General features: G+C 45.1%; 1 protein-coding gene across 4 annotated transcripts in view; it reads right to left on the bottom strand.

Moving 5' to 3' along the window:
• Lnx1 (ligand of numb-protein X 1) overlaps window positions 1–12,724 on the bottom strand; it is a 108,602-nt gene that overhangs the window by 79,186 nt on the left and 16,692 nt on the right. For 2 of the 4 annotated variants that reach the window (XM_028780812.1, XM_028780815.1), the window contains exon 1: window positions 3,194–3,554. In XM_028780812.1, coding sequence (XP_028636645.1) covers window positions 3,194–3,285 — 92 coding nt within the window. In that variant the 5' untranslated portion in view covers window positions 3,286–3,554. Of the gene's footprint in view, window positions 1–3,193; window positions 3,555–10,521; window positions 10,999–12,724 lie in introns of those variants that run through there. The other 2 variants (XM_028780811.1, XM_028780813.1) reach the window with 2 other exon arrangements.

Here is a 12,724-nt window from a genome sequence, read left to right as displayed (position 1 = left end):
ACACACACACACACACACACACACACACACACACACACACACACACACACTATTTAATATACATTCTGTTGTTGGCCATGGACCTCACCAGGAACTTTTGCCTTTTACCTAAGTGATTTCTATATTAGACATTTCCTACCTGGTTCTTGTAGGTGTGAGTTGGGACAGCCCTGGACTGAATTTTGAAACATTTACTGATTAGTTCCAGTGTCCTAGGTAGGTCGCCAGTGGACAGAACATGAGCTGAGAACTTGGTGCTAGAGAGAAGGGGGCTCAAGGAAGACTCTGCATGTGGAGCTATGACGACTCAGGACAAAATGCATCCGTGTGATGGAGCCTAGATGAGAGAACAGAACCAGCAAACCCCCATGGCTCTGTTTCTGAGGTATGGGTGCCTATGGTAGAGCAGAGATGAAAGCTCTTCATATCCAGGACATACAGTCACATCCTGTTGTCTCTGTTTTGGGGTATTAACCACTGAGCAGTCCCCTCATGGTTCGGAATTACATTGCCAAAGTTTTGTAATAACCAGGGTGTGATAATAACCACTGCTGCTTGCTATTTGGAACTGTTCTCTGGACCCCGTTGGTGCCCAGTTCCTACCTATACTTCAAGAGCCAGCTCATATCCCAAAGTTCTCCGAAAACCAGAAGTGGACAATTTTTACCTCCTCAGTAAAACTGAAACTTCTAACAAGTTCTGACCAAAATACCTTTAGAAATGCCATCCTAGAAATTCTGTAGCATCACACTTTATGGAGAGCTTCAGAGTGACCTACTATGTCCACTCAGATAATTTGAGAGACTTTGCCTCAGGGTTCATATGCTTATAGGAAGAAAACTTTTACACTAAAATCAAAAGCTTTCCTTTAACAAGGTTGTTAAGACAGAGAGTAGCTAAATAGAGGGGCTCTACTGTAGCGTCTAAAGTAGGCCAAAGGTGGCACCCAAATATAACTCCACTTAGAATTGTGAACATGACCTTATTTAGATAAAACGCCTTAGAAGTGAAATTAAACTAGGCTAAGGGTCTCAAGATATGACCATGCTGACTATCCAACTGGGTCCAAGCATGGTGGCAATATCCTTATGAGGGGGGGGGAGGGGGAGAGGATGCTGCACTTTCCTAGCATGTTCAGGTTCTAGGTATGGTACCCAGTACTGAAGGAGGAAAAAACGGGGAGGAGGAGAAGGAGGAGGAGGAGGAGGAGGAGGAGGAGGAGGAGGAGGAGGAGGAGGGAAAGAGACATAAACAGAATTGGAGAGGATGCAGAAGAGATGGTCTTATGCAGACAGAGAAAGAAACTGGAGTTGCAAAGCTTAGAATGTTTAGAGCCAGCAGATATTGAGGACTACGGGGAAGGATTTCCCCTACAGCTTGACAGTGGGTGTGGACTTACATTCTGATTTCAAGTATCTAGACTCCAAAACAGTGAAAAAAATAAGTATCTAGATACCCAGTTTGTAGACATTTGTTTCAGCAGTCATGGGAAACTAACACAGTGACCAGCAAGGATGCAGGTGGGCGGGGTGGACAGAAAGGACGAACGTGGCCCTGGATTCCAGAGACAGCAACTTCAGCCACCATCAGGAGGATCTGAGGGGAGCTCTGCCACTCTACAGTGTCAATAAAGGCTTTTGCAATGTCATAATCTCCCCCAGAGGCCCTCACAACTGATGATAAAGCCATACACTTTTTTTTTCAGCCTTCTGATCCCAGGTGAACTAGCATTACTTTTCACTTAAGTGGACCAGACACTCCTGGAACACAGCATCTACAAAATAAATGACCTGCCTTCAAGTGTCTTATTCTATTTTTCAGGAATTTACTGAGTAGCTACTGCCTTTGACAGACTGATTAGTTCGAATAAGTACAAAAGCGACTGACTGTCTCCACACACCCGTGAGGGGTATTGCAACTTAGGAAAGCTCTTCTAACCAGAGCTCACCCCTGTTTAAATTCCTTGCTCTCTGTCCTGGCCCCAGTAGGACACACCTGCCATCCCAGCACCTAGGGAACTGAGGCAGGAGAATGAGAGTTCTGGGGCAGCCTGTTCTACACTGAATGATCCCATCCCTGAAAAAAAAAATCATTCTTGCTGTAGCTTCCTGTCTGGTTACCAAGGAGGAATTTTGTAAATACTGTAAACTAAGCAACATATCCTCTGTGTCTGGTGGAAGCCAGTCATACTAGTCTGCAATTCTTTCAACATAGGAGCCAGAAAAATACTTAAAGTTATGGGCCTAAGTCATTTCCTCTCATAAAATGGGCCCTAGTCATGTAGGAAAGTATATTTATATTTTAGAAGTACACTGTGAAGTAGTGGAGGGTGAAATTTTATGAGAACAGATACCCAAGACTGTTTTAAATATATATATATATATATATATGTGTGTGTGTGTGTGTGTGTGTGTTCATCTTTATATGTGTATGTGCATGTACATTTGCATATGTGTATATGTGTTCACCTTTATATGTGTGTGTGCATGTATGTTTGCATGCGTTTTTGAGGCACAGTCCTGCTAATCGGTTACATAGGCTTGGATGGCCTGGAGCTTGCTAAAGTATCAGTCTCCAGACTGGCATTATGGGAACACAGGTATCAGTGGCACAGTTCTTTATTTTCTATAGGTTTAAAAATTATCCAAAATAAAAACAAAACTTACACTTTTAAATGCATAAGATTATCTTTCTCTCTTACTGACACTGGACTCATCTTCAGGTATCAGCTCTGATGGCAATAAAGTCATGCGAAATCCTTTATACGAAATGCACATGTCTGCTTGCAACCTCTGATTTTAACTGCTCTCTTAGTTCCTTTTATGGAAAGGGGAAGAAGTCACATCTATCCAGAAAAGGCTAAGCATGAGCGCACACGTGGTCACACACACACACACACACACACACACACACACACACACACCAAGCACCTTTAGCACAGAAGTGGGGGTGATGCATGTTGGAGAAGCAAGCATACCCATTAAAATGATGTTTTCTAGCAAGTCACAAAGCACTAAGTCTGCTGCTTCAACTGCTGTAAGGCATTTTATTCATGCATATGCAATACAAGCAGAATTATTGCCAGAAACAAAATAAACCAGCTGGGAAAGTGACTCAAAAACTACCTCCATCCATTCAGCACACACACACACACACACACACAGAGAGTTGTGGGCACTAAGAGGGGACTCACAGTTCCGAGTACAGGAAGTGCAGGTTGCCCACATTGTCAATGTAGTTAGCTGGACTCAGCCAGGGCAGGACCAGCAGCAGTAGCGCCTTCATTTTCCGAGCAGTCTGCTGCCTTCCTCCTGACCACCTCCTGCCAGCCTAGTGTAGCCCTGTTAAGCAAATCTGTTCATTTCCCCACAATCAGAAGATAATAATGCATCCGACTTGGAGCCTGTAGATTAAGGCATACTATAAATCACGAGCCTGTAAGAGGATTAGCTCTGGGCATCTCCGACAAAGTGATGGGAGAGCGGAGAGACCCACCATGGTTGGCAAGAGGGCTTAGGCTGAAGGCAGCAGGCTGATGCCTGGGAGAGGGATGGGCCCCTCCTGCAGGATTCAGACTGGCTCTTGGGAAGCAGCTGGTACATTTACATCACTGGCTAGGAGCAGCCTGGCCGGGAGTGAAGCCGTGTTGGAAGAGGGCACAGGCATGGCACATTCAACTCCACTCCACACGGGTGAATGCGTGAATAATCAAAAGCCATACTGCAGCCTGCTGCAGAGAGATGCTCAAAATAGCATCTCGGGAGCCAAGCCCGGAGTCTTTCAGCTTTGTGATGCTGATTCACAGGAGGTGGGGAAAGAGGAACCACCGCTCCTGAGCGTGGATGCTTTACCTGTCACTATCCTGACACGGATGATGCCTGTGGCCAGTTTTGAAGACAGTCTTTCCAAAAGACCAGAATACTTTGAGAATACTAATGAGCCCACATAGATAGCAGTGCTGTGTAAACGGGGGTCTTGTCTGTGAGAAGAGAGTCACCCTCGCTCTTCCCTGGACTTCCTCTGGCATTTGTTGCAGTGCTTGAACCTGAGTTACTGAAATGACGTTAATATTCATCTTTGCTTGTGGAGACCGTACCCCATTACTTCTTCCAGCTTAAAGTTGGATAGAGATGATGTGCCCTAGCTCTGATGTCCAAGACACACCCAAGACTCCATATTCAAGAAGTGTTCATGTATCTCGCCAACTCAAGGGGCTAAGTCTTCAGAGAAATGGCTCAAAGGGACAGTTAAATTCTAGATTAACGGGCTGCCTTGTAAGGAAGAGGAGTACAGGAGTGTCTAATGGGGGGTAGGAGGGCAGGGGAACTGCAGTCAGCTCTCTAGTGTCTGAGAGTATGACATCAGAATTGGGTATCAAGGCCAGGCAGGCTGAGATCATTTAAACAGAGCTGAGCTTTGCCTGTGAATCTAACTCGAATAGTCTAGATCAGACATATGCACTCTGATAGAGCCTGACATACTCATGGCTAATTCTGCTGAGGTCCAAACTTGAATTATCCAGCAGGGAAGGCTGGCATGCAGGAGTGAGTCAGAACTGTGAAGAGCAGTAAGGAGGAAGCTGGAGTTGGTATTAGTTGCTGAGGTGACAAGCTTGAGATTTGAATCCCAGCTCTGTCCCTTGCTGGGTGTCATAGTTATGCTGCTTACCCTCTCTGAACTGCCTCCTCTGTAAGAGTGTATCAACAATAACAGCAATTTAACTCAGAACAAAATTCTGCCTACATCAGTCAGGAGTTACTGATGACACTGAGTAATAGTGGCTTGTTTATCCTTGTCTCCTTTTTTTTTTTCCTTCCCCCCTAGACCGGGAAGGATGATACACTGCCATATTTTTCTAACTGTGGGTTTTAGCAAGTCCTGGTACAATCTCTTCTTAGACATGCATACCCTAGAGTTTAAACCCTAACTCACACGGCCCATGCTGTCTCTACCATGGCTTTGTAATGGTGTGACGACATGGCAGGGCAAGACTGACAACTCAGTATGTGTTCTAGGAAAAGCGGAGGATGCTCATCCATTTATCTCCTTGAATTTCAGGATGAACAGATGGATGAATGAACGCACCCTTCCTGTTGTTCCTTTGTCATATTGTGGCCACTGCTGGTTGCCCACTGGATATCTGACCTTCCTTCTAACAGGACCCATGTGTATTCGGGGCAGTAACACACTTGGCCTCTCTTGTAGTTGGGTGGCCCTGGATTCAGACCCATAAAGTTTAAGCAAATTCCAGAAAGGTCTTTAAAGGAAACGGTCTTGATCTCTTCCTGCCCGAAACTTCTATGAGATGCTATGGCAAGCAGCCATTTTGGGAGCATGCAGTGAAAAGCTTGAGGGTGGACACTAAACTGAAAAACAGAAGGAAGCCTGGAGGCCTGATGGCATCAAGGTGACATCATCTTAGTCCCAGCCTTGCTACTGAGACTTTGTGTTCCGTGAGAAAAAGAAAACTTCCCAACTCCTTATTCCTATACCACTTGATGTCCTCTTGCCTGCCAGATGTAATCCTAATCAGCATAAATCCCTTGGGGCTCAAAGCTCTCACTTGGAATAACCATGTATTGTTCCACAGCTTCCTTAAGAGTAAACAGCCCTAACCCTAATCCTTGCAGGGTGCATTACTGGATGTCCTCTTTGTCCTGCAAGGCCCCTCAGCTATCTACCACTGTTTCTTATTTTCTTTTCACTTTGCTAAACAGAGGTAAGGTGAGGATCCAGTTGGGCTCAGGGTTAAGAGTCATGATAATGCCAGGCATGGAGGTGTATCACTTTAACCTCAGCTCTTGAAGAGCCGAAACAGGTTGATCTCTGTTGAGTTCAAGGCCAGCCTGGCCTATATAATCGAGTTCTAGGACAGCCAGTTACATGGCGAGACCCTGCCTCAAAAGAACAAAACTTTATAAAGTCACTGTAAGAAGATGTGCCAGTGTAGATGTTTAGCTAACCTGAGATGACCAAGCAGGCAGGTCCAGAAGTGATGCCCTGGGTTCCTTCTCCCTGCAGTGAAGTCCTGCTGAGACTGTGGACAGCCAGCTAAGCCTGGATTATACTGAAAACAACAGAAAAAAAGCCCCTGATAGAGTCAGGGGCCACAGAGGGCCCAGGGCAGATCTTTGAAGATACTCCCAGGGCATTGGCCAGACTTCATCAAGACACTCTTCCTGAAAACCTGCAGCCAAGAGGGGCTTGAGTGGATCGCATCATGTTCTTCTTCCAGTCTCTTTCAAAACACTGAATGACGATTTCTTTTTCCTGGCCAGTGGGTGCTTAGGTAGGGTCAGCTCTAGTATCTGCCACTTTTAAAGAGTAAGAGAAAAGGGATAGAGAGGCAGCTCAGCCACTAAAGGCTAAGGTTCAGAACCAAAACATCAAGATAATAAGAGAGACAGAGGTCAGCGTGCTTGTCCTATGAAGCAATGCTGAGTGGGATGTGTTCAGCATCTCTTCTTTAGTCTTCAAAGGTTATTTGCTCAGAAGCAGAAATAAAAGCTTCTTTCATTAGGACTTGGGCTATTATGGTTCTTGATAAATGTCACACATGCAGATGAAGTTATCATCTAGTGAAGATATGATAAATCGACTTAAGTCTTCCTCTGAAGCAAAGGCTAGCAAGCTGGTGTCTATTCACACTCACAATGACAGGAGATATGAAGAGAGATTTACCAGCCAGGCCCTTTACTGCAGCCCCATGACATCTCCTGGCATTATACTTTGGTTAGGAAGGCTGCCATCCAACCCAACCAGCCCTGTCACCCTAACTGGGATCTCTGAGCAGACACATGTGATACCATCTAAAGGCATAAAAGAGGGCATAAATCAAGAGAATCAATCAAACTCCACACACTGGGTCCCTGGCTCCCAATACTTCCAGTCTAGTCTGAGGCAAGTGTCATCAATGGGCCAGTAGCTCAAAGCCACAATCCATCCTGCATGTTTTACCAAAGCTTTCCCCAGCTCAGGCTCTGAAGGTCACTGTGTGTAGATGGCCAGAATCCTGAAGGACATAGCATCTGCTTACAGATGTGATGCAGCTGTACCCTAGATGCAAGTCTACCATCTGTTAAAGATGTAAAAAAATCAGTGAAACAGGCGGAAGAAGTTCACAAGCCCTACTCTCTGACATTATCAGTTTACAATGGACCATGTACATGGTAGATTTAAGAGTTTTCATCACCAAAAACTTGGTATGAATAGTGCATGCTAAATATCCCCCCCTCATTCATCCACTGGACAATGCATTGATATTTAAAGCATGCATGATGCTGCCCACCATGATTATTGGAGACAGGGCACTAGTTACCCATACTAGCCTTGAACTCCCTATAGAGTTAAGAATGACCTTGAACTCATAGTCTTCCTAACTCTATCGTTCAAGTGCTGGATAACAGATGTGCACATGGCCCCTGGTTGATGTGATGCTGGGATCACACCCAAGGCTTTGTGGGTAGCAGTCAAGTGCTCTACCAACTGAGTTAAATTCCCAGCTCAGCACTTCTTAATTAAAAAAAAAAGTTTCTATGTATATCTTCTGAAGAAAGTGACAATAAGAATGATCAAAATGCTAACTTGCTGGATGTGGTGGTGCATGCTTGTGGTCCCAGTACTCAGGAGATGGGGGCAGGAAGATCAAGATTTTAATGTCACCCTCAGCTACAGTACAGAGGCCCAGGCCAATTTCCTCTTCATGAAAACGTCTCTTAAAAAATGAGGGAAAAAAAAAGAGCAAAATGTCTTCACAAAAGCTCTTCCCAGAATATCCACGGACAATGGTCCCAGCTGTCAGCCCCATCACACCCTTGAGGCAAAGAGACACTTGTTTCCTGGTCACCTGAGTCTTCCTAGTTCAACAGATGCCTAAAACAATTACTGGGTCTTCTTAACTGTCCCTTTTAAGAGAAGGAAAAGGTGGTCTACTGACCAGTAATGGCCCAGGGCCTTGAAGGATAAGAAGGCAGACCCAGGGTTAACTCTGAATTCTTGAGGTTTTGCAAACAAATACTTGGGGCTGGTGATGGAGGGCGTCTGTGCATATATTAAGCACTTGATGACTAATGTATATTTTGGGAAATGCTGGTGTCAATCTACTTAGGCAGCTCTAGTGTGGAGGGAGAGGTGCAAAGGCAGGTGTTGAGGCCCATGCTTCCTTGAAGTGGGGGTTTCCTCCTCAGAGACCACAGCTTGAAGAGGTAACGAATTTTTGTCAGTCTGGGGTTTCTCCCTCACAGCTCTTTCCCAAGTGCACATCATTACCAATTGTGATTGCCAACACTTTCTCCAGCTTCCTTGAGATGTTCTGGTCACGGGGTAGCGTGGGCAGGTGAATGAATGGAAGTTCTGTTGGGGCAGCTAAGTATGGATTCATTTCCCTATAGCCTCACAGGCCTACCCCGGCTTGCTATTCTCCATCACTGCTTAGGCTTCCTCAAGAAGGAAGCATCTAGAAGCTGAAAAAGGTGAGAATCGAGAGCCCCCCTACAGCCCCAAGGAATTCAGCCCAGATACCCCATGATGTTGGTTGGGTGACTCCCAGCTGGATTGGGTTTACTGTAGAACTCTGAGATAACAGATTTGAGTTCTGTGAAGTCAGATAGTATGTGATTACTTGTTACAGCAGCAACAGGGAACTAATACATCCCAAATAGAAAAATAAGATGAAAATATGGCAGTGACACATGTTCAGATTTCTACCAGGACCCTTTCTCTTTAGGTCTCCTATATTGCCTACCCAGCATGCTCCCTGGTCTTGGCATAATTGGACAGAACCTACCTTATCTTTGACCTGGGGTTTACTTTCCTTCCCACAATGCCTCTGATTCCTGAGCAAAATGATCAACAAAGGTCACTACCATGCTCCTTCCCCCACCATCTCTTCTGACCATGCCCTCTTTAGGGAAAGCACAGAGATGGGTCTCCATGTCTGAAGCCAGCATTTACTGCAAACCTACGCTGGAAACATCTGGCTGGGCATCTTGAGTCCGCCAGAATAACCAGAATGGGAAGCACGTGCCAGGCCCTTGTATGAGACAAGCTTTCGTGTTAGAGAATGCACTCATGTCTCAAAAGACAAAGCCACAGATTCATGACCTAAGGTATGTGACCTTTCAAAGAGTTACCTGCACCTCCCTCTTGGCCTGGCCATGACAGGAACCAAGATAAATACAAGCCTGCAGATTTCCTCTTACAAAATGACTGTGGTATTGTTGTTCACAGTTGATTAAGCACCTTAAGTATACTGAGAAGAACTCCTCACAGGGAATAGGCCCAGAGCCACCAGTGAGGCCATCCACACAGGAATGCCCAGGCACACAACACCAAGAAGGGACAAATTGAGAAGCAGGTGGGGGAGCAGGGGATGCCAGTCACCAGCAGCAGGTAGCACATCTCCTTTCTGCCACCAATGTGTGCACCTTGGCCAAAAGAGAAACAGAAAATCACTCAGAGGGTATTCTGGTTGAGTTTATGTCACCTTGACACAGTAACAATCATCTGGGGAGAGAAGACCTCAATGGAGAAGATGCCTCCATTAGATTGTCAGGAGGCAAGTCTGTGGGACATTTTCCTGATTAATGACTGATATGGGAGAGGCTAGCCCATTGTTGGTGGTACCACCCTTGTCCTGAATGCTATAAGAACGGAAACTGAGCAAGCCAGGACGCAGTGTTTCTCCATGGCCTCTGCTTCAGCTCCTGCCTCAAATCCCTGACTCAGCTAAGGATGGACAGTGATTAGGATATATAAGCCAAATAATCCATTTTCTTCCCAAGTTGCTTTTGGTCATGGTGTTTATCACAGCAATTGGAAGCAAGCTCGAATGAAGGGTGATATTTTTTTCTGATTTTCTCATGTAAAAACTTAGTTGACTTATTGAAAAGAACTTGTTATTGTAGAATCCAACTCGATATATGATGAACATATGTTAATAAAAAATTAAAAATAATTAAGAGGATAAATGTAGATCCTACATTAATCAAAGAGATGGTTTGTTTATGGAAGGATTTCTTTGGGCTCATGGTTTTAGAATTTCTGTCCATCCCGGTAAAGCAAGCAGCCAGGAGAAAAGAGAGAAAAAGAGGAAAATGTGGACCTAGCATAACCTCAGAGATATGCCCTGGGAAGCTATTTCTTCCAGCTAGGTCCCATCTCCTGAAACTTCTGCTACCTCTACAAAGAGCACCGTTGGCTGAGGACCAAGCATTTGAAACACAACCGGGTACTGATATTTGACATCTAAGCCCTAACATTCACACCACCATTTTTTTCCAAACCATAAAAACACACAAGCGCATGCACACAACCCAGTCCTACTTCGTGATATTTCCTCACACTAGTTCACAGCCATAAACACCTAGGCTGTGCTGTACTGGAACAGATCGCTTCATTGATTCCAAAGAGAAAGTACAGGCACCCTATAGAGTGCCAGGGCGCTGGGAGCAAGTCCTTGCTGCACCCTCGTGGATGTCTTTCTAGCTGGCCCCGGGAAAGGAGGAAGAGAAGGGTTCCTACCTTGTCTGAAAATGATTCTGGAGATCGCAGCGCTGCAGCACCTCAGTGCAGTGCTCTGTGAACGGGCAGTTGACCAACAGCTTGTTGAGAAGCTTGTTGACCAAGATGCTGGATTTCTTGCAATGCTGCAGAAACACAGGCTTTCGATCCACGGGGCAGAAGTCTTTCTCCACCAGGAAATTGGTGAGACACAGGGTACAATAGGTGTGTCCGCACGGAGTGTCCAGAGGGTCCAGTAATGCTTGCAGGCAGATGTGGCATACAAGGTCATCATCTACATCTTCTGTGTACGTGTAGAAGTGGTTTTCCTCTGGTGAATGGTTTTGGCCACACACTACGCACAGCGGTTCGGGACTGGGATCTGGGTCGTCTGGAAGGTCTGGTTGGTTCATGATTGAGTAGGGATTAGAAAATTCAGGAAAGCAGTATTTCCCCTGGAGCAGGTCAAGATAGTCTAAGAGTCACCCACATGCAAACCTACAAAAGAACAAGGCAGCACAGGTTCACACCATAGCCTGAGGAGGGGAGCAGAGCTTCTGTGAGCGTAGCTGAGCTGGGCCTGAGAAGGCCAGGCCTGAGCACCTACTCTAAGATGCTCAGGCAACTAGCTTTGTCTCACTGTACCTCTGTTTCATACTATAGGAATAATGTGGGCTGACAATAGCCCTGTCACAATGGGTTAATAATCACTTGGGGCCTGTCTACTGGTAAAATGTGTAGACCACACGCAAGAGATATAATTTGTTAAGAAAATTGAATCTGTGTTAAGAAAATTGAATCTGATGAGTCTTCATGATCTTTCTCATCTGTCTACTTATCACCAGTGAAGTGGCCTCTGAGTTCAAACCTACCACTACTGTGCATGGATGCCTTTAACCAGGAAAGAGTAGAGTAACCATAGCCTACCTTACAGGGCTGACATGAGGATTAAGTAAGTTTGTTGAAGACGTTTGATTTTCACAAAGCATACACCAAGTATGGATTAAATATAGTGATTTTCTTACGTGTGTCTCAGAATTTATTTTGTCTTTGGTCTATCTCTGTTGACTTAGAAAATGGAGTGTCAGTTTCCACAAGAGGATCCTCCTGCTTTGTCGTCACAGTAGGCTTGGATGACTATAGTCTTCGATTCAATTATATATTGATATTTTCCCCAGAAAACATACCATGGCAATATGTCTTTTCCTTTGATACAGATGGAATTCCCAACAAATGGGACATTTCCAATGTTTGAATTTATACCTTGGAAGTTTCTTAGACAATCAATAAATATTCTTAATTACCAACTCTAAGCCAGGCTGTGAGCTGACGGGGAGACCTCAAAGAATTGTGTAAAGGATGTGATTTTAGGGAGTCCTCAGTCCAGAGAGGAGGTGAACATTCACACAACTTGGCAGAGACCATGTAACCATTGTCTGCTGGGACTCTGCCACTGTTTATATCAAGGGTGCATTGAGCCTGTCGTCCCCTCCTGTCCCTTCCCCTCCCATCCCCTCCTTTCTATACTCTTCCCTCCCCTACAACACAACTCTTTTTTTTTTTCTTTTCAAAAATAAGTAAAGACTTTCTGCTTTCTACAGGGACATGAAGACACATGAACTAGACAGAAGGTGTATGCATGTGGAAGGAACACGCCTGCTGCACGCTGAGCTGCATTTTCTTTTCCAAACATTTTGAGCTTGTTTGTCTAAACACAGCTTTATCTCAGGAAGATACATGCCTTCAGATTTATTGTTTACATTTCTGAACTCAGCTAGGATGCCTGAACTGTCAGAGGCCAGCATTTTATATCTCTCTCCATGAGACCACAGAATGCAAATGGTAGAGGAGTGAAGTTGCTGTCGGTCAAAGAGTTCAAGGAAACCTCATGGCTGTTATTTGTCCTTGGGGCTCTGAGAAGGCACCGGAAGTTCACAGGAAATGCTTTCAGGGAGACTGGAAATAGTTAACAATAAATGTGGGAAAGGAAATGGGCCACCCAAAAAGTTGTCGTCTTCCTGTAAGGAGAAAGGTGCAGAAGGGTAAAAGGAGGCTCTAGGTCTTTGGAGACTCCTTGAGAGTTGTCGCATACACTCCCATATTCTCTGGTCTTGCCCTTTCTCAGTCTGCTGTAAGGAGACAATCTAACAGAAAACCAATCAGCAGCTGCAGGCACCAATGAAAAGGTAACTGTTCATTTTGAGGGCTGTTGCTTTCTCAGTGA

This window comes from Grammomys surdaster, unplaced genomic scaffold (assembly GCF_004785775.1).
Source record: "Grammomys surdaster isolate TR1022 unplaced genomic scaffold, NIH_TR_1.0 372, whole genome shotgun sequence".
Classification (NCBI taxonomy): domain Eukaryota; kingdom Metazoa; phylum Chordata; class Mammalia; order Rodentia; family Muridae; genus Grammomys; species Grammomys surdaster.
This window is presented reverse-complemented; position numbering and strand designations above follow the sequence as displayed.